Source organism: Gorilla gorilla, chromosome 1, assembly GCF_029281585.2.
Source record: "Gorilla gorilla gorilla isolate KB3781 chromosome 1, NHGRI_mGorGor1-v2.1_pri, whole genome shotgun sequence".
NCBI lineage: Eukaryota > Metazoa > Chordata > Mammalia > Primates > Hominidae > Gorilla > Gorilla gorilla.
Window position 1 is genome coordinate 18,451,485 of NC_073224.2, and position 19,769 is coordinate 18,471,253.

At 43.6% G+C, this 19,769-nt stretch overlaps 1 protein-coding gene across 1 annotated transcript in view; it reads left to right on the plus strand.

Annotated features, from left to right (window-relative positions):
- Nucleotides 1-19,769, plus strand: part of GALNT2 (polypeptide N-acetylgalactosaminyltransferase 2) — a 215,067-nt gene that overhangs the window by 95,280 nt on the left and 100,018 nt on the right. Inside the window, exon 2 of the mRNA XM_031016643.3 lies at nt 16,082-16,175. Coding sequence (XP_030872503.3) covers nt 16,082-16,175 — 94 coding nt within the window. The remainder of the gene's footprint in view (nt 1-16,081; nt 16,176-19,769) is intronic.

Here is a 19,769-nt window from a genome sequence, read left to right on the forward strand (position 1 = left end):
GTTTCCACATTCTTATAGATTTGACTCAAGTGATCTTTGCAGATTTTCACAAGCACTGAAGACTAACCAGCCTTCCTTTAAGTCTCCCAGCACTCAATTCATCTGGTCCAACACATGCCGGGTTCTTCAGGGTGTTAGGATGAAGCTCCTGTGTCTGATCACCTACCATATTCCACACATTTTCCATACACTCTTTCTCATCCTCTGAGAATTTAGCATTCTGGGTGATGCTACTAAGATGGATGAATAATTTATAAAGTTTTAGAATTCTAAATATAGTTCTTTCTAGTTTCTCTTAGGGTTCAGAAAACAATATCCTAAAACGAAGGCCTCAGAAGCAAAAGTTTTTCGCTTTCTCCTGCCCTCCAGCTGCCAGTCTCCTTCTCCCCAAGGCTGCTCATAGAAGCTAGAATCCCTCCATAGAAGCTAGAATCCCTCTTCCCTAAAACAGGTCCTAGGAACCAGAACTTGCTTTCCCCAAAGCCAGCCATCAACCCTGAAAATGCAGCTCTAACTTTCCCTCTGCCTTGCTATGTAAATACTGTTTATAAAAACAGTATGTGACTTACCTGTTTGACTGTAGGTCATAAGACCCACCCCTCCAGTCCATTCCAGAGAGGGTCTTGCCCCAACCCAGAATGAAGGAATGCTGCTCAGAGAGGCTGAGAAGAATCTAGATGGACAGGCCTTGCTGGGCTTCCCCACTTGGTCTGTTGGCATTGGAACCTACCATTTTTGTCCAGTCATATTTCCACATGACTGTCCATACTGTGTTGAACTTAAGCATGAGAATGGACAATTTCCCCTGTAACTTTGGGTCTTCATTCTGATGGCTCCTGTGTGTACACATTAAATCAATGTGTATGCCTTTTCTCTAATTAATCTGACTTTTTCGAGTTGAGTTTTCAGTGAACCTTCAGAGGGTGATGGGGAAAGTTCTCCTTGACCCCTGCATTTCTAAGTCAGTGGACACGTAAATCTTTGGCTTACAGAAAGATAAGAATCAGGTAAACATGTTCTTTGAAACTCCGCATTAAAACAACAACAACAACAAACTTTTGTCAAAGGAATTGTTAAATCCCCCAACCTTCATGTGCAGTGAGGTGAGATCCAGGCCCCACTTGGAACAAGTTCCACGGAGTGCGCACATCTTGTGGGCCCACTGGCCGCTCCTGAATTCCATGGACTCCGTGGGGCTGAGGTGCAGTGGAAAGATGAGCAGTGACTGTTCCCAGTGCTGTTGCTCATCAGAGAGCATGGGATGAGGTCCCTCCGGCGATCTCTCACGCTTTAGTGTTTCCAGCTGTACGAGGGAGGTGCGGTGTAACTTCTCAGGCGGTCGTGTGGCTCTGGGCTCAGTTTTTGTTGAGAGCCTTCTGTGTGTCAGACACTGCTAGCATCATCATGTATGTCCTTTTATTTAATTCCTCCACATCACAGTGGATAGAAAACATGGTTCCTATTGCTACGAGCTCCAGAGCAGGAATCTGAATTTGCCTTCGAAGCCTGAGCTGCTCACAGCAGCTCACTGTCTTTTCAGCTTTCCCATCAGGATCAAATGAGATGAAGTGTGTGGAAAGGAGAAGCAACCTTTAAAAAGTAGATCTTGGTAAAATTACTGTTTTCCGAAGTTGGACCAGGGAAGCTAAGAGGAAAGAGAGAGAGTCCCCACTGACTGTCTTGGCCGCTGTGGACCAGGCCTGTGCCAGTCACTTGGTGTCAACGAGCTTACTGGATTTAGCCTTCCCAACCACATAGACACGGGGTCAGTCTGTCTGTCCCAGAACTGGCCGGGGGTGGTGGATGGAGCCTGGACTCTGGGCCAGTCACAGCCTGATATGACACTGGATACACTGCCTGTTAGCTGTGTGCTCTTGACTTTGTTTTTTTTTGGGAGGGTCTCAGTTTTGTCATCTTTTTTTTAATAAAAGTATCTTTAATACCTCAAAGATACTGTGAAGAACACATACGTAACTGCAATCACACACGTGTAGCTCCTCTACAATGCCTGGCACGTGGGAAATCCCTGGTAAATGCCAGTTCTGTGAAGGTGGCATCACTGTCGCTGTTATTTCCATGTTCTGGGTTGGGGGCAGAAGGGCCGTCGGGCCCATGGGGAAGTACCCAGTAGAGGCCGGTGCTTTGCTTTCTCTCCTTGTGTGTGTGATTGCCCGTAGATGCACTGTCAGCACCCGAGTTCCCTGTACACATTTACTGCTAACAGCGGTGATAAGCACACAAGATCACTTTGGTGTTTGACCTGTTTCTTGGAGAAAGCAAAGATTCAGTAGGGAAAGTGATGTACATAGAGGAGATGAGCCCCTCAGCAGGCTTGGCGGACTGCATCCGATCATGTGATCTCTTTCCTGCCCAGGACAGCACGGTGCTCTCTGGGCCCTTTTTCTTTTTTTTTTTTTTTTTAGACAGAGTCACTCTGTCGCCCAGGCTGGAGTCCAGTGGTGTGATCTCGGCTCACTGTAACCTCTGCCTCCCAGGTTCAAGCGATTCTTCTCCCTCAGCCTCCTGAGTAGCTGGGACTACAGGCACCCGCCACCATGCCTGGCTAATTTTTTGTAGTTTTAGTGGAGAGGTTTCACCATGTTAGCCAGGATGGTCTTGATCTCCTGACCTTGTGATCCACCTGCCTAGGCCTACCAAAGTGCTGGGATTACAGGTGTGAGCCAGCACGCCCAGCCTCTCGGCCCTTTTTCTAATTCCAAGGGAGAAGGGAGGCTACCTGAGATTCTACAGTAGTGCCTGGACCCCAAACCTTAAAAGCAGAGGTCAGCTCACACCTGTTTCTAGAAACAGCTTTTGTGTCCCCTGCCCCGTAGGTTCCTGTAGTGGCTTTGGGCAGCATTTGGAACCACTGGCCAGATGAGATCCCTTAATGATGTGAAATACTGCATAAGGTCGAAGTTCCAACTTTAACATGTCTGGGCTAAATTTTTAAAACTATTCAACAATTCATGAAGATAATTAAAAAACATGAAAGTCTGAGAAGGAGAGCCAACACTCATCATTCTCCACTCTTAACACAATCATTTTTATTCCAGTGCCTTTCATTCCAGGCTAATCCATATGGATACAGATTTTTATATAGTTGTTTCATTGTGTACATAAAACTTTGTCTCCTGCTTTTTCATTTAACGTAAGCATTTTGCATGTGGCTCTGTGATCTTTATAATTTTAATGGGTGCATAGTATTCTTTGAAGGGGCTGTTAACAGAAATTAACGTATTGGTGAATGTTCTAAGTTTCTTCTGTTTTTTCTCTTATAAATAATGCTGCAGTATTTGTGCATAAGATTTATTCCTTATTTTAGGTTAGTTCACTGGGATAAATTTACAGAAGTGAGATTTCTTGGCTTAAAGATTTTCAGTCGCTTTCTAGTTCTTGATGTTGGATGCCAAGCCAAGTTGCTTTCCGATAAGGTTTAATTTACACTGTGTCCTTTTGCTTTTAAAATAAGGTAGTGAGACATCTGCAGCCTGGTTGTGATGCCAAGTATTGAGATAGTATGGAGAATGTCCCAGCTGTTGAAGGCAGAGAATGGACTTACAAATGAGTGGCGCCGGAGGTAGGGGATCTCACAGCTTGTCCCTGGGTGTGGCACTGGTCAACCTGTCCCAGGGCAACACTGGAGAGGGAGGGAGGCCCTCGGAGTAGCCAGAGCCCCTGGAGAGGGCTGGTAGATGCCCCACAGGGCTGAAGGTTTCCGTATGGAGTCCTGCTGGAGGTCACTCATATTAGGCATGATGTGAACGTGCTCCGCTCAGCTACTGTGATCTGATTGAAATAACCTTTTAAGAAAAGAGCTTGCAACTGTGGAAAGACCACTGTTTTGGATCAGGTTGACATGGAGTCTGGGCTTTGATGGGACTGTATGAACCACCTTAACCCCTGTGTTTACCTGTCTTTAAAGTGGGCTAATAAGCCATGACATTGTTCCTCTGCACAAATCCTTTGTGAAAGAAGAATTTGTAATTAATTAAAAAAAAAAAAAGACCTTTTGAAAAAAATAGATTAAGACAACCCTTATAGGGTTTTGGGGTAATAGTCACACAGCTAATAGCTGCTGAACCCTGAGCAAAGAAAACGTTAATGAGAAAATGTACATTTTAAATGAATAAAAAGAAACATACAGTCCCTATGTATTTCTTGTTTGTTAGGAACTTTTTCAGGCACTCCTCGCCGCAGCGTCACTCATGAGTTTCTTTTTCTTGGGTGCAGATAGCACACATTTTGCATGGTGTGCCTCACACAGTGTTTCTCATCTCTAGCTACTTTCACCATCTTTCTAAATATCCCACGTGGGTCATATCATTTTACTAACTTTGAAAGGATTTATCAGGCCTTTTTCAAATGCCTGCTTTATCAGTCCTGAGCTGCACAGCCTTGGCCTTGCCATGGAGAGATGGCGGCAGGACAGTAGACTCCAGGGATTCGGTGAGCACGCGGACATGTCTTGTCTCTGCCTTCTTGCTGTGACCAGTGGGTGTGATGTGCTGGTCTCTGCCATCTGCTGTCTCCCAGGGCAGCTTGGGAAAGCCTCTCCTCTCCCCCAACTTTCCTGCTTTCTTCCCTTTTCCCAAAATCCAGATCTAATTCTAATGGTACCCAAAGAGAAGTCAACTGAAGTGTGAGGTTTCTCCCTTTGAAGATAAGGGGTAATTGCTGTACAGAGAACCTCAGAATGGGGGAGAATTGCTGTAGTGGGGGAGTCGTGAGGAGTAAAAGAACATACTAGTGCTAGGCCTGGGGTGGATGTTGAATAAGCATTAGTCCCTCTCACTCACACTTGGGTTGGCTGTACCTGGGCTGTACTGCCAGGAATTTCCAACTCTGTAATGATTTGTGATGAGATAAGTCAGGGGAGAAGCTTAATTACAAATTTTCCATTTCGTTTGTAACCCTCAGCCCTCTTGGGGCTCTTTGCATATCATTCTGAGACTCATTTTTTTTTTCCTTGGAGATGCTCTTCAAAACAGAGTCAAGTGTTTTATTTTTCTGGTGGTGGGGGTGACAGAGGGTCTCTTACTCTGTTGCCCAGGCTGGAGTGCAATGATGCCATCCTGGCTCACTGCAGCCTCAAACTCCTGGGCTCAGGTGATTCTCCTGCCTCAGCCTCCCAAGTAGCTGGGACTACAGCTGTGCATCCCCACACCTGGCTAATTTTTAAAATTTTTTGTAGAAGCAGGGTCTCACCACGTGGCCCAGGCTGGTCTTGAGCTCCTGGGCTCAAGTTGTCCTCCCACCTTGGCCTCCCAAAGTGCTAGGATTACAGTCGTGAGCCACCACTCCCAGCCTGGAGCCAGTTCTGACTCAGTGGTTACAGAGCAGGCCTAGGAAGGAACCAGTTGTATGGAAGTTAGGCCCTCATGGGAAGGATTTAACCAGGTGGTCATGGGAGATGGTGGCACCTACTGGTGACAAGGAGCATTGCACTTTAGTTCTGTGAGACCTGCTTGTGGGCTGAGGTGAAATGGGGAGGAAAGCAGCCTTGCAGGGATATTGACATGGAGGTCAGGGAACTGCTGAGCGTGGAGGAGCGCGGTGGTGATGGGAGGAAGGGGCGGTGGAGCAGCAGGGGTGTGAAATGTGCAGGGCTGCAGCCTGGCCGGCTGACGAGGCTGCCTCCTGCTGGCCTCCCTGCGGCTGCTCCACTGTGGCCCTTGGGCCCCGCTCATCACCAAGTGCTGCCTGAGGGCTTCACCTCTCTCCTCCCACCTTTTTTTCTTACCTATTGGCGATGATTATTTTTAAGTTTTTAAAATGCAATTGATTTTTACATAAATCACATGGGAAATAATTTTCTAAAATACCCCCCCTTTTTTTTGTAAAGAGACATTTTCTAGTCCAGTGTGCAGAAATTCTTCATTTTTCTAAAGTAAAAGAACCTGCTTCAGCTGTGGTTGGGAAACCCAGAACAAGAAGTGAGCTGCAGTTGAGAGAGGGCTTTGTGTGCCACCCCCTGACTGGGGAGGCGGTGGACTCGGAGCAAGTGTTAGAAAATGGAGCCATAAAAGACTCCTTAAAGTGTTGGGCGCTCAGCTAACTTAGGGCTAGAATTATATATCATCTCTTAAAGGACCTGCTGTTCTTGCCTTCAGGAATGGGAAGTTATCACCAGGAGCTAAGAGCTGACCTGCTTCATAAACTCTTATTTAGACCTAGGAATGAGGAAAAGCTGCATGCGAGTGGCATCCCTTGTGCTCGCTTTCTCTGGGCTAAAACGTTTAGGATGGTCTGGCAGCTCTTGAAGAGAGGATGGTGGTGTGGAATAGATTCCTCTGAGGCCTTGCCTCTCCTGTCCCCGGAGCTGAGCTGATTATTCTCATTGGAAGATTGGCTTTCGAGTGAGCATTTATCAAGAAATTTGTACCTGAGTTTTCTTGAACAAAGAGGGAGGCAAGAGGGCTTAAAATTTCCATTAAGAATGAACAGGCACCCAGGAAATACATGATTGACAGATGTTGGCCCAGGAGTTTTCAGTGTAGTTGCTTTCCCTTTAGGTAAATAGGATTATGCACACATTTTTGTAATTTTTTACAATTTTATTTTTTTCTAGAACAGTTTTAGACTTACAGAAACGTGGGGAACATTGTGCAGAAAGTTCCTATATATCTCATACCAAGTTTCCCTGTTATTAAAATCTTACATCAGTATGATTCATTTATTGTAAAGAACCAGTATTGATATGTTATTAACTAAAGTTCTCACTTTATTCAGATTTTTTACAACATCCCCTTGTGTTCTTTTTCTGTTTTAATATGTTTTCCAGAATACCACATTCCAGTTAGTGATTATGTCTTCTTACTGTGACTTTTTTTAGACTTTCCTTTTTTTTTATGACCTTGACGGTTTTGAGGAGGCTTGGTCAGGGATTTTTTAGAATATTCCTCGTCTGGGGTTTGTTTGATGTTTTTTCTCATGATTAGATGAGAGTTATGGGTTTGGGAGAGGAAGACCACAGAAGTAAAATATGCATAAATTTGTAAACAAGTTGTTGAATGAGTTAATTATGGAGAGGAAGGGAAGTTTAGTAGCCCTGAATAGTAACTGGAAGAGGAGTAAAGGCTGGACCCCCAGATTGGAAGAAGGCAAGTTTAATGTTCTTAATGATGGGACTTAATGTCTAACTTGTGTCATGCCTTATAGTTCAAAGGGGATGGGATAGAGTGGTTCTTACATTTTCATGTTATATCTTGGGAAACTGAGGCTCAGAGAAGCAGCCTGAGTTGCCTAAGGTCGTAGAGATAGACCAGGATTTACTGGATATGCCAATGCATTTGCAAACTATTCCTAGTTGCATTTTCTATGCCCAGAGGTTCTAGACTCAACTGGCTGGGTCACCGATGGCCATTTCATCTGTGCGTAGCTATAGGGATTTAAATAGGAAGATTTTTGTTAAATGAAGGCAATTGACCGACTGTGCATGGAATGAATGTGCAGGATGATTCACCAGGCCTTCTGCCTGTTAGAGAAGTTAAATGGTTGACAATTAATAATTATGCGATTGTAGTTCATGACTTCAGCACAAGTCATTGTTACAGTTCTCAAATGTTGAGCAGCCCCACATTATTCCCCACCAGCCTGTTTTTCTCTGAGGTTACACAGTAAAATAAGTGAAGTGCTGACCTTTATCATAACATGTTTTCTATTTGTGAGCAAGTGGAGTATGTATAAAGCAGTTTGTGACTTTGAATCCGAAGTAGAAATTTGCCCTCCTCTCATTTTCGCAGCATTGAGTTTCATAAACTAAGTTGGAGCAGTGAAAGTGAAACTGGAAATGCATGGATGAAGCCAGTGGTTCTGAACACTGAGAACTGCCTGGGAGCTTCTAGAAAAACCCCCAAGGCTGGGTCCCATTCCCTAAAGTTGTAATTATATTGGCCGGGGCAGGAACAGGCCTTGGGAAATCCAAAACTTGGCCTTTCTGTCTTGTTCCTCACTCTGTACTCTACCCAGGTCTTCATTCTTAAACCTTTCATATCTTTTGATTCTTGCCTAAGTAAAGGTTTTGGGAGCTGTTGGGCTGGAGCTTTCAAAGCTTCCAGTAGGCTGATCTTACTTCTCTACCTGTATTTTACCTGTTCTCCCTAGGTGATGAAACTAGGAGGGCCCATGGCTACTTCTGCTACATGGGGCACAAAACATGCTTCAGAAATATTTGAGAGACTGAATGAAGCCTGTCTCTGGTCTCTAGGGTATATTATGTTCCCTTTCTATTCTAATGATGAGTAGGAGGAAAGATACCACTCTTTCTCGTAAACCAAACTGTTGTTGCTTTCAACGGGGATTTTTATTAAGAAGCGAAAACTGATCTCTCTTATAAATGCATAGATACCAGTGTTGTACACAGTACAGGCTTCTGGTTTTAAGAGAACTTTTGCCATGGTTCAGAGTGATCTTACTAGCTTAGTGTATTAGTTTGTTTTACATTGCTATAAAGGAATACCTGAGACTGGGTAATTTAGAAAGAAAAAAGGTTTATTTGGCTCACGGTTCTGTAGGCTGTACAAGAAACATGGCAACAGAATCTGCTTCTGGTGAGGACTTCAGGAAACTTTTCATCATGGTAGAAGGTGAAGGGGAGCAGGTGTGTCACATGGCAAGAGAGTGAGCAAGAGAGAGAGGGGAGGAGGTGCCAGGTTCTTTTAAACAATCAAATCTGTGTGAACTCTTTCCTTTACCATGGGGAGAGCACAAAGCCATGCATGAGGGATCCACCCCCATGATGCAAACACCCCCACCAGGCCTCACCTCCAATATTGGGGATCACATTTCAACATCAGATTTGGAGGAGACAGATATCCAGAAGAAATCACCTAGTTAACTCTGGTGTTCTTTTTTCAGGACCCTTTCCCAGTGGGTTAAAATTAAATTTGTGAGTTTATTAATAGGTCACACAGCCTATTTGGAAAGTAAGTTTTTTTGCCTTCTTGTGAGAAGACCTGAAGATTATTCCTCTACACTACCCTGGTGGAACACCAACCTTGAAGAATTAGAAATAAGTCTTTCTGCTTCTCCCATGGGTCACTTTATAGGGAAAATGCTTGATCAGGGGAGGTCTTGGTCTTTAGCGGGAAACTTAAGTCTACTCTGTAAAAATTTGCTTTCGAGTAAACAGTATTTTAGTTAGTTTGTAATGTCTTAGCTTGGCAGCTTAGCTTAGTCTTACCTTTTGAGAAATGGGCTGTGAAATATAAATTATTACATCATTTAAAAATTTCTGGCAACCTGTTTTTTTCCCCAAAACTTGAGGGTTGCTGTGTGGATTGGCTGTAGTGGTAATTACTGAAAAGTCATCAAATAACAGTGAAAAGTAGGCAACTGATGAGAAGGGAATCAAGTAGTCATTCAGATGGTATTTTCGGTAATTTAATCTGCCTCTGACCATATGTTCTAGTCAGCTGAAATAATTTAACAGTGACAACATATATTTCAGTAAGCAGAGATTAAAAACAGCCCATTTATTTTCTGTTTTCTCCAGCAGTAATATTTTTATATCTCTGTTAACAAATATGATGTTCGCCATTTAAATTATATGGAAGCAGCTTTGGATGATTTAGCAGTATACATAACATTTATTCTTTGTTATTATCTAGTTTTATGTATGTAAGCATGTTTATTTTAGTGGTGTTTCATAATTCAAAAATGTTACCAGAGGTGGTAATTGTATTTATATTGGACATGGGTAAGACATCAGCGTGAGATGAAGCCACACTTTTGCTGCTTTTGTGACTCAATTCTTGGGCTTCCAACACCTCACAGCCCCTGCCCCCCACCCCTGCCCCACACAAATGACTGGCTAGGTGCAGCAGTCTCTGCCACTAGCAAGCTTTATGGCATTGATAAATGTAGTGGTTTTAGAATATTCTAAATATTAACCAATTTTTTATTATCCTCCTCTCAAAACTGGAGGCTAGTCTCAGCTCCACCAAACCCGATTTCACGTGAGCTGGACATGGTGACATGGTTCATTATTTCTAATGAACAGACTGTGACAGGGCAACAGTGAGTGATTTCCAAGACTAGGTCATAAAAGGCATCACGGTGTTTCCCTTGCTCTTGTATGTGCCTTCTTCCTCATATTCACTGGGGAAGCCAGCCGCCTCTTGGGAGGACACTTAAGCAGCCCTATTGGATGGGCCCCAGTGAGGAACTGGGGCCTCCTGGCCATGTGAGTTACCCATCTTGGAAGCAGACCCTAGCCCTAGGCACACCTTCAGAGAACAGCAGCCCTGGCCGAAATCTTTGCAGCCTCATTAGAAATCGTGGGCCAGAACCATTCAGATTCCTGACCCTCAGACACTGTGTGAGGTAATAAACATTTATTGTTTTAAGCTACTGAGTTTTGCAGCAGTTGATAAGTCACGTAGCCCTTCTGGATCCTTTTTCCCAATCCTCTGGGAAACGAATGGTTGGACTGCACAGTGCCCTGCACACATAGATTCGATCAATAGTGCCTAAGGGGCTTGCTCATCTTCCAGCCACTGTACCTCCTCATCCCCACGGCGCCTTTCCTCCTCCACTCCCCTGACCACTTGCCTTTGGCAACTGAGCCAAGAACACTTCTTATTTTTTTCTTATTTGGATCAGAGACAGATTATACTGGGAATATTCTATTAACAACGAAACCTATATTTACACTTAATTAGTTTCCATAACTATTTAATAAACTCACCTGTTGGGTTTACTGCTTCTGAAAATAGTGTCATAATATTTAGATGTCATTGCTATTTTATGTACTTAGAAATAGGATGAATTTGAGCTGCTGTGCTCTCTGATTATGGCAGGTAAGTAGACGTCGCTCAGCCATGGATTCCCATCTGATTACACTCATGGCCTGGTTTAATTCCATTTGTGCCTCTGTTGTGTGCATTTGTAAGAACAATTTGGGAGATACATATTTTGAGGTTTTAGGATACATAATTTTGAACCAGATTAAAATGTCTAATAACAATAATCACTACCAGCTGGGGTAAGTTAGTAAGTAGGAGAAGACTTAGAGTTCTCATTCTCTGGCCCAGATGCCATTTACAAAGGGAGAGAAGACCACAGCGCCATACTTTAGGGCATCTAGGTCTTTCCAGAGGCTGCGTGTGGATGCATCCAATACTCTAGACCAAGGGGTGATGCCAGGCAGGGCAGCAGCGTTCTCCTGTCCCATGTTTCTCATTTGGTTGGCAGGGCATCCTAGACCTCTGGTTAAACTTCCCTGATGGAATGCAGTATTTGGTCAGAGCTGCTGAGCCCTCCCTTGTCTACACCTTCCTGAAGCACCATCTGTCTGTGGGGTAATCATTCTGCATTCACTGTCAACATCCCTCCTTTGAGGGTGGTGGAAACAAAGCAGAGATGGGTCTGCATCCTGGGAAATCAAAGCGGGCTTACAAGATCACAGGCTTTGAATTCTCTGCAACTTTTGACCCAGCATAAACCACATCATTACTTGTCTAATCTCAGCAGTTTATACTTGTCACTAAAAAGAGGACCTGTCTGTCACTGCATCACTTTCCCCTTAAAAGGGAGAAAACACACAGATCTATTGGTAGCACAGCCAGGATGCCAGTGGCTACTGGGCGCAAGAGCCTTCTTCATACATTTGCATTCAGTACATTTCCATTTTTGAGCGGCACTGATGCTAGTGTAAATAAGTCTTATAATGTATGTAAATGTATGGGAGGGGGATTGTAACGAAAAGCTTCCACTGCAGAGTAGGCGAAGCCGGTACAATCAATCTGAGTAAGTAGGGCGAGGATTTTTTTTTTTTCAGCTGCATTTATTATTGAGCAACTATTGTAAGGCCACCAGCGCACATGGTACCATAAGGATACAGAAGGAATATGACAGCTTTCCTTACCCTCAAAGAACCTGAAATCTTTTTGGATATCAAACATGGGCGAAGCAAATGTAAAAGACCCCCAAGTGCTAACTGAATGTATCACCTACACAAGAACACTGGGCAGGCAGGGACCCGCTGTGCAAGAGGCATTGAGCCCAGCCTCCTAATCTTAGAGAAGTTAGACTCCGACACCCACTGCCATTGGCAGAGGCGTAGCTGGAACCCAAGGCTCTGGCTCCGAGGCCAGTGCTGCTCCCCACGTGTCATGTGGGGTCTCCTCCTTTCCTACTTGTCCCTGCAGCATTGGCCTCTCCTCTCCCCTGCACTGACACCTCACCTTCCCTGAGTGGTCTCCCTCCTGCTCACCAGTAGCTTTAATTACCCGGGGCCTTTTCACAACCCCAGATTTGTGCCTCCATCTATTTGCAGATGCCTCCTCTTGGTATCTCACAGTAGCTTCATCATTTCCAGACCAAACTCCTCTTTATTTCCTAGCATTGCTTCTTACCCTCCCCAGCAACTGTCTTGCATTTCTTCTCAGTGGACATCACACCTGTGTAGGAAGTGCTGCAGTCAGAAACCTGGGGCCGTCTTTGATTCTTCTTCCCCCTCGCACTCCTCCTGCTGCATTGCCAGCCCCTCCTAGCTGCACCTGTCTCCGCTCTGTCCCTCCGGGACCTGGACTGGGTCCAGCATGCCATCTTCCCATTGCTGCATTACTGAAATGGCCTCCTGGGCTCTCTTGTGCCCTCTAGTCTGCCCCCACCTTATAGCCATAGTGATATTTCTAGAATACAGGTCTCAGACTATCCTGCCACTTCCGTGCCTTCCCGGTTTTGATCTTTCCCTTGTTCCATCTGTCTGGTACACCCACCACCGCTAGTCCCCATTGTTCCTTCTTGCCTCCCTTAGGTCTCCACCGAGGTACCACTTCCGTGTACCGCCTTCCTCGGGGCCCTGTTCTACGTGGGGCCTGTGCCTCTGGGCCATTGTTCCCCACGCTTGGCTGTGGGTGTCTTTGCACAGCACAGGCCAAGATGCCTGGCCCCTGCTGTGTCTCTAGGAGCTGACTTTCTTAATACCAGGCCAAGGCCCTCGGTAGGGGTGGAGAGAAGAGAGTGGGACAAGACAAGGTGGGTTGAGTGTGGGTGCTCCATCAGCCAGTGAACCTAGTCAGCCATCTTTGTAGGAATTTACTACTAGTGACCAGACATATTCTGAGATGAATGGTTAGTACAATGTCTTAATTGAACTTTGGCTATTTAGTTGGGGGAGGGAGGAAGCTATCTTATCTAGAGGCAGTGCAGCTAAATGACTGAGAGCATGAACTCCAGCCCTGAGCTCCCCAGGGTGTGGATCCAGCCTCATATGAACACTAAATGTTCAGTGCCTTGGCTTCCTCACCTGTAAAATTGGAATAGTAATAGCATTGCAGGAAGGTGAGCATATGTGCAGTGTCCAGAGTGGGGCTTGGCACCTCGTAAATACTGTGTTAGGCAGCAGTCACCATGGTGGTTCCTCCTTTTCATTGTCCTCCCCTCCCCCTCCTTCCCCTCCTCCTCTGCCTCCTCCCCTCCTCGTCCCCTCCTTGTCCCCCTCCTCCTCCTCCCCCTCCCTCTCCCCTCCTCCTCCTTTCCCTCTCCCCCTCCTCCTTACTGTCCTCCCCCTCCTCCTCCTCACTGTCATCCCCCTCCTCCTCCTTGGGGGCTCCTCTTCCCCTTCCCCATTTTTACTGTAGGAGCAGGTATTTAAGATGATAATCTGCAGTTTTTGGCCTGGAAGTCCAGAACAAAGCAGTCCTATGTGAGTGACCTCCTAGAAATGTATTCTTGGGTTTTTATGACATTTTGAGAATCAGGCTCTTATAATTTAGTTTAAATCGAGCCCTAGCTTGTCATTCCCACTCTGACTTACATAAAGGGCCAGATTTAGCTTTTTACCAGCTGCGTAACCTGGACAAATTGCTTAGCCTATCTTATGTGTCCTCATTGTAAGACAGGAATTATAAAATGCAGGAATGAGAGAGGGTCTGTGCACAATGCTTGGCGCATAGTAGGTATTCGTAAATGGCACGGCTTGTTCCATCTGCTTGGTGCCTTGTCATGCCCTAATTATATGGGCATGAACTCACCCTGCACTAGTTTTATAGTAGGCATCGTTGATTGGAAGGAAGAAGGGAGGTTGAGGAGTGCTCACCCTGCACTAGTTTTATAGTAGGCATCATTGATTGGAAGGAAGAAGGGAGGGTGAGGAGTGTTACCTGTGGGCAAATCAATCTTTTTTGTGGGCACACAAAAAAAAGTTTATTTTCTGGGAAAACACTGATGGTTGACCTGCAAATGTCAGATAATGACTACAGATGATGACATTATTTTTACATGTAGAAAATATGCTAGAGTCACCAGCCCCATTGGCAGTGTTCACTTTTGATTTTATTCAGCTACAAGTTTAAATGATTTGATCCATTAGCTGGTGTACATAGAAGGCCAGATGCTGGGGTGGGGGTTGAGAGGTGGGACTTATCAGCCACAATGCTACAATCAAGCCTCAAAATAAAAATTAATGCTTAATTAAAAGTCTGCAGAGTGTGACTGTGGTAATTTCATTACTTGCTGATTTCGTATTCACATGTATCTCCTTACTTTGTAAAGCCAGTTGGTGGGTTAAATTCTCTCACCGTTGCCTATCTGCCAGGGTTCCCGCAAAATCAGTGCCAGTAGTAAATTGAAAGTTTCTTTATAGCCAAGTAATCTCAAAAGCCAAGTTATAAATACATCTTTTCAAAACTTTTTTGCAGTAAAAATTATTTAAATTGGGATACAGCTGCATTTTAATACATTTGTTGCAGCGTGGGGTAAGACTTGCAAAAGTACATGGGGCACTTAAAGGCCGGGAAGGCGTTCTGCTGGGTGGGTGGGGCTTGGACCCCCGGATGCAGAATGGTTTCTCTCACCAGCCCGCCAAGGCTACAGTTCTTCCCCTCCTGCCATTTTCACGGCAGCCCTGATGTGATAAACCCAGCTGTATCGCCTCATTAGAGAAGCAACGGAAGCAAAAGCTGGCCAAGAGATGGGGGAGTCTTAGGCACAGTTTCTAATTACCGCACCTCTTGAGTAAAAATGCAGATTATTGGCAAAGCAAGTTGCATTTGGAAAAAATGTGTCATTTGGCCGAGGCCCTGAGGTTTACCCTTCTGCAGATCTCACTTTACGTTTTAAGTAAAGAACCAAAACGTCTCCAGTGGTGAACGTGCGTGCAGCACACAGTCCGCACTGGTCCAGAGGAGTGCTGGTGGAATAAACCCGGGGAGAGCTGGGTTCCCCGCCCCGCAGGGAGGGATTACTGTTGCGCATCCGCCTAATCGCATCTGCTCAGGAAAATGGCCAGCTGACGATGCTTGGCTCACACGAGTCTGGTGGGAAAATTACTAGCCATGGCTTATTTCTGATTTGGGTTATATACAGAAACCTTTCTTATTTTAGTCACAGAAATCAGATTCCCAGTGGTGGAAAATATATATTTAGCTCTGTGGTCGTGCAGTTGTTATTTAGTCTGATTTAATGTTGATAAATTAGAGTAAATTGTTTGCCCAGATGAGTTGAATAAATTCTGCCAGAGCTTATATCTTATTCTGTTTTCACATTGAGTCCTTAATATGTATCTCTGTTTCATTGGCAGTTCTGTTAGAGTAAGTCCTAGAAAAAGCTTGGTGGCCCTACCCCCTGCTCCTGTGTTAGTCAGTGGAATTAAATCATTTAACACTCTCTGAGGGGAGCTCAAAGGAGCCCTTAGGGAGAATCTGGTCCTAAGATGTCCATAAAGCACCTAAGATGTCTGGAGAGCTACCTTCATTTTAATGGTTTTAATTTAACCACTCTAGAATTATTTCATTTAATCCACTTTCCCTATCTCGCTTCCCCACCCTCACAAATCCCCAAAGCCCTGGGAGTTTTTGGAGTATTTCCTTCCCACAGATAAGCAATACAAATATAAAATGAAGAGAGAAATTCAAACCCTTGGGAAAGGTCATGCCCATACTTTTCTCCCCTTGCATCTTGACTCCCTAACAATTTCTGGTGTGTGGGGTCTTTAAGATGTGCCCTCTCTCCTGCTCATCAGTGCATCCCCAGGGCCAAGTGTTACTCTCCTAAGACTCGGTATGTATTGAACTGATGAATGAAGGTGTGCTTGAAGAACCAGTCAACTCATTCAGTGTCTTTGTTCCCCTAGGAGGACTGGAATGAAATTGACCCCATTAAAAAGAAAGACCTTCATCACAGCAATGGAGAAGAGAAAGCACAAAGCATGGAGACCCTCCCTCCAGGTACTGCCGGGGGCCAGGAAGCCATCTTGCTTTGAGCACGTGATTGGGAGTGGACCGAGCGTGGCTCTTGGAGCAGGTGGTCTGTGGGGAGAGGCTGGATTCCATAGGTCAGCAGGAGACACCGCCCTAAAGCACTGCTTTGCAAACTTCCATCGGACCCATTAGTGGGTGGTCAAGTTAAAACTTTAATAGGAGGTGACCAAAATGTGTTGAAAAGAAAATAAAAATAGACTGAAGTAGAAAGTATATATTAGTATATATTAGTTCATGAAATATTTTTAATAGACTTTATTTTTTAGGGCAGTTTTAGCTTCAGAACAAAACTGAGGGGAAGGTACAGAGAATTCCTGTATACCTCCTGCACCCCACCCCCAACACACATACAACCTCCTCCATTGTCAGTATCCCACAACAGAGTGGTACATTTGTTACAATCCATGAACCTGCATTGACACGTCATCATCACCCAAAGTCTGTAGTTGACATTAGGGTTCACTCTCGATGTTACACATTCTGTGGGTTTGGACAAATGCATAATGGCGTTTAGCCGCCATTGTAGTATCATACAGAGTCATTTCACTGCCTTAAGAGTCCTCCGTGCTCTGCCCATTCATCCTTTGCTCCCCCCAGCCCCTGGCAACCAGCGATCCTTTTGTTGCCTCTGAAGTTTTGCTTTTCTAGAATGTCAGGCAGTTGGAATCATAGGGTATGTCAGCTTTTCAGATTAGCTTCTTTCACTGAGTAATATATATTTAATATATATTTATTTTAATATATTAATATTTAATATATATTTAAGGTTCCTCCATGTCTTTTCATGGCTGGATAGCTCATTTCTTAATGAATTAACATTCCATTGTCTGGGTGTATTAGTTTGTTTATTCACCTAGTGAAGGACATCTTGGTTGCTTCCAAATTTTGGCAATTATGATTAAAGCTACTATAAATATCTATGTACCAATTTTCGTGTAGACATAAGTTTTCAGCTCATTTGGGTAAATACCAAAGGGTATGATTGCTGGATCATATGGTAAGAGTATGCTGAGTTTTGTAAGAAACTGCTAAGTTGTTTTCCAAAGTGGCTGTTCCATTTTCCATTCCCACCACAGTGAGCGGGGGTTCCTGTTTCTCTACATCCTCACCAGCATTTGGTGTTGCCAGTGTTCTGGATTTAGGCCACTCTAATAGGTGTGGAGTAGTATTTCACTTTTGTTTTTATTTTCAGTTCTCTAATGACATATGATGTTGAGCATCTTTTCATAGGCTTATTTGCCATCTGTATATTTTCTTTTCTGAGGTGTTCACTCCTTTTGCGCATTTTTAATCCAGTGGTTCATTTTCTTACTGTTGAGTTTTAAGAGTCTGTATACATTTAGGATAACCATCCTTTATCAGATATGGGTTTTGTAAATGTTTCTCCTAGTCTGTGGCCTATCTTCTCATTGTCTTGATAGTGTCCTAGAAGATTTTAATTGATTAAAATCTGGCTTATCAATTATTTCCTTCATTGTCATGCCTTTGGTGCTTTCTCTAAAAAGTCTTCACCATGACAAAAAGGTCACCTAGATTTTCTTCTATGTTATCTTCTATGAGTTTTATACTTTGGTGTATTTACTTACTTATTTGAGACAGAGTCTCACTCTGTTGCCCAGGCTGGAGTGCAGTGGTGAAATCTCAGCTCATTGCAACCTCCACCTCCCAGGTTCAAGTGATTCTCCTGTTTAAGCCTCCCAGTAGCTGGGATTACAGGCATCTGCCACCAAGCCCAGCTAATTTTTGTATTTTTAGTAGAGACAGGGTTTTGCCATGTTGGCCAGGCTGGTCTCAAACTCCTGACCTCAGGTGATCCGCCCGCCTCGGCCTCCCAAAGTGCTGGAATTACAGCGGGAGCCACCACGCCTGGCCTACTTTGGTGTTTTACATTTAGGTCTGTGATTCATTTGGAGTTAATTTTGTGAAAAGTGTAAGAGCTGTGTCTAGGTTCTTTTTTTTTTTTTTTTTTTTGGCATGTGAGTGTCCAGGTCTTCCAGAAACATTTGCTGAAGAGACTCTCTTCTCTCCACTTTATTGCCTTTGCTCCTTTGTCAGAGATCAGTTGGCAATATTCGTATGGTTCTATATTGGGGCTCTTTATTTGCTTCCATTGGTCTATTTGTCTGTTATTTTGCCACTACCACACTGCCTTGATTACCATGACTTCATGTAAAGTCTTGAAGCCGAGTAGTGTTAGTCACCTTTGTTTTCTTTCAAGGTAGTTTTAGCTATTCCAGATCTTTTGCTGTTCCATATAAATTTGTAAATTTTAGAATCAGTTTGTTAATATCCACAAAACAACTTGCTGGGATTTTGGCTCTAATTGCATTGAATCTATAGATCAAGTTGAGATTAACTGACATTTTGACCATATTGTCCTACTCCCCATGAATGTCAAATATTTTTTCATTTAATTCTTTTGATACCTTTTATCAGAGTTTTGTAGTTTTCCTCATACAGAATTTATACATATTTTGTCAGATTTGTACCTAAGTTTTTCATTTTGGGAGTTTCTAATGTAAATGGTCTTGTGATTTTCACTTCACATTCCACTCCTTTGTTACTGGTATATAGGAAAGCAGTTGACTTTTGTATATTGACCTCACATCTTGTAACCTTGTTGTAATTGTTTATTAGTCCTAGGAAATTTTTGTTCATTGTTTCAGGTTTTCTGCACAGACAATCATGTGATCTATGAACAAATAGAATTTTATTTATTTTCTTCCAATCTTTATACTTTTTTTTTGGTCTTATTTCATTAGCTAGGACTTCCAGTACAATGTTGAAGAAGAGTGGTGAGGGGTCATCTTTACCTTGTTCCTGATCTTAGTGGGAAAGTTTCCAGTTTTTCACCACTAAGTATGATGTTAGCTGCAGGATTTTTATAGGTATTCTATATCAAGTTGAGGAAGTTCTCATATATTCCTAGTTTGAGAATTTGTAACATGAATGGGTGTTGGATTTTGTCAAGTGGTTTTTTTGCATCTATTGATATGATCATGTGATTTTTCTTGCTTAGCTAGTGGATATGATGGATTACGTTAATGGGTTTTCATTTGTTGAGCCACTGTTGCATAACTGGCATAAATCCTGCTTGATCATGGTGTATAATTCTCTTTATACATTGTTGAATTTGATTTGCTTTATTTTGTTGAGAATTCCTACATGTGGTCATATGAGAGCTATTAATCAGTACCTTTCGTTTCTTTTTTTTTTTTTTTTTAGAGACAGGGTTTCACCATGTTGGCCAGGCTGATCTTGAACTCCTGACCCCAGGTGATCTGCCTGCCTCAGCCCTCCCAAAGTGCTGGGATTACAGGCGTGAGCCAGCACACCCAGCCATACCTTTCTTTTCTTAAATGTCTTTGTCTGGTTTTTGGTATTAGGGTAATGCTGGCCTCATAGAATGAGTTAGGAAGTATTTCTTCTGCTTCTATCTTCTGGAAGAGATTGTAGAGAATTGGTATAATTTCTTTCTTTAAATGTGGGTCAGAATTCATCAGTGAACACACCTAGGCCAGGTGCTTTCTGTTTGGGAAGATTATTAATTATTGATTCAAT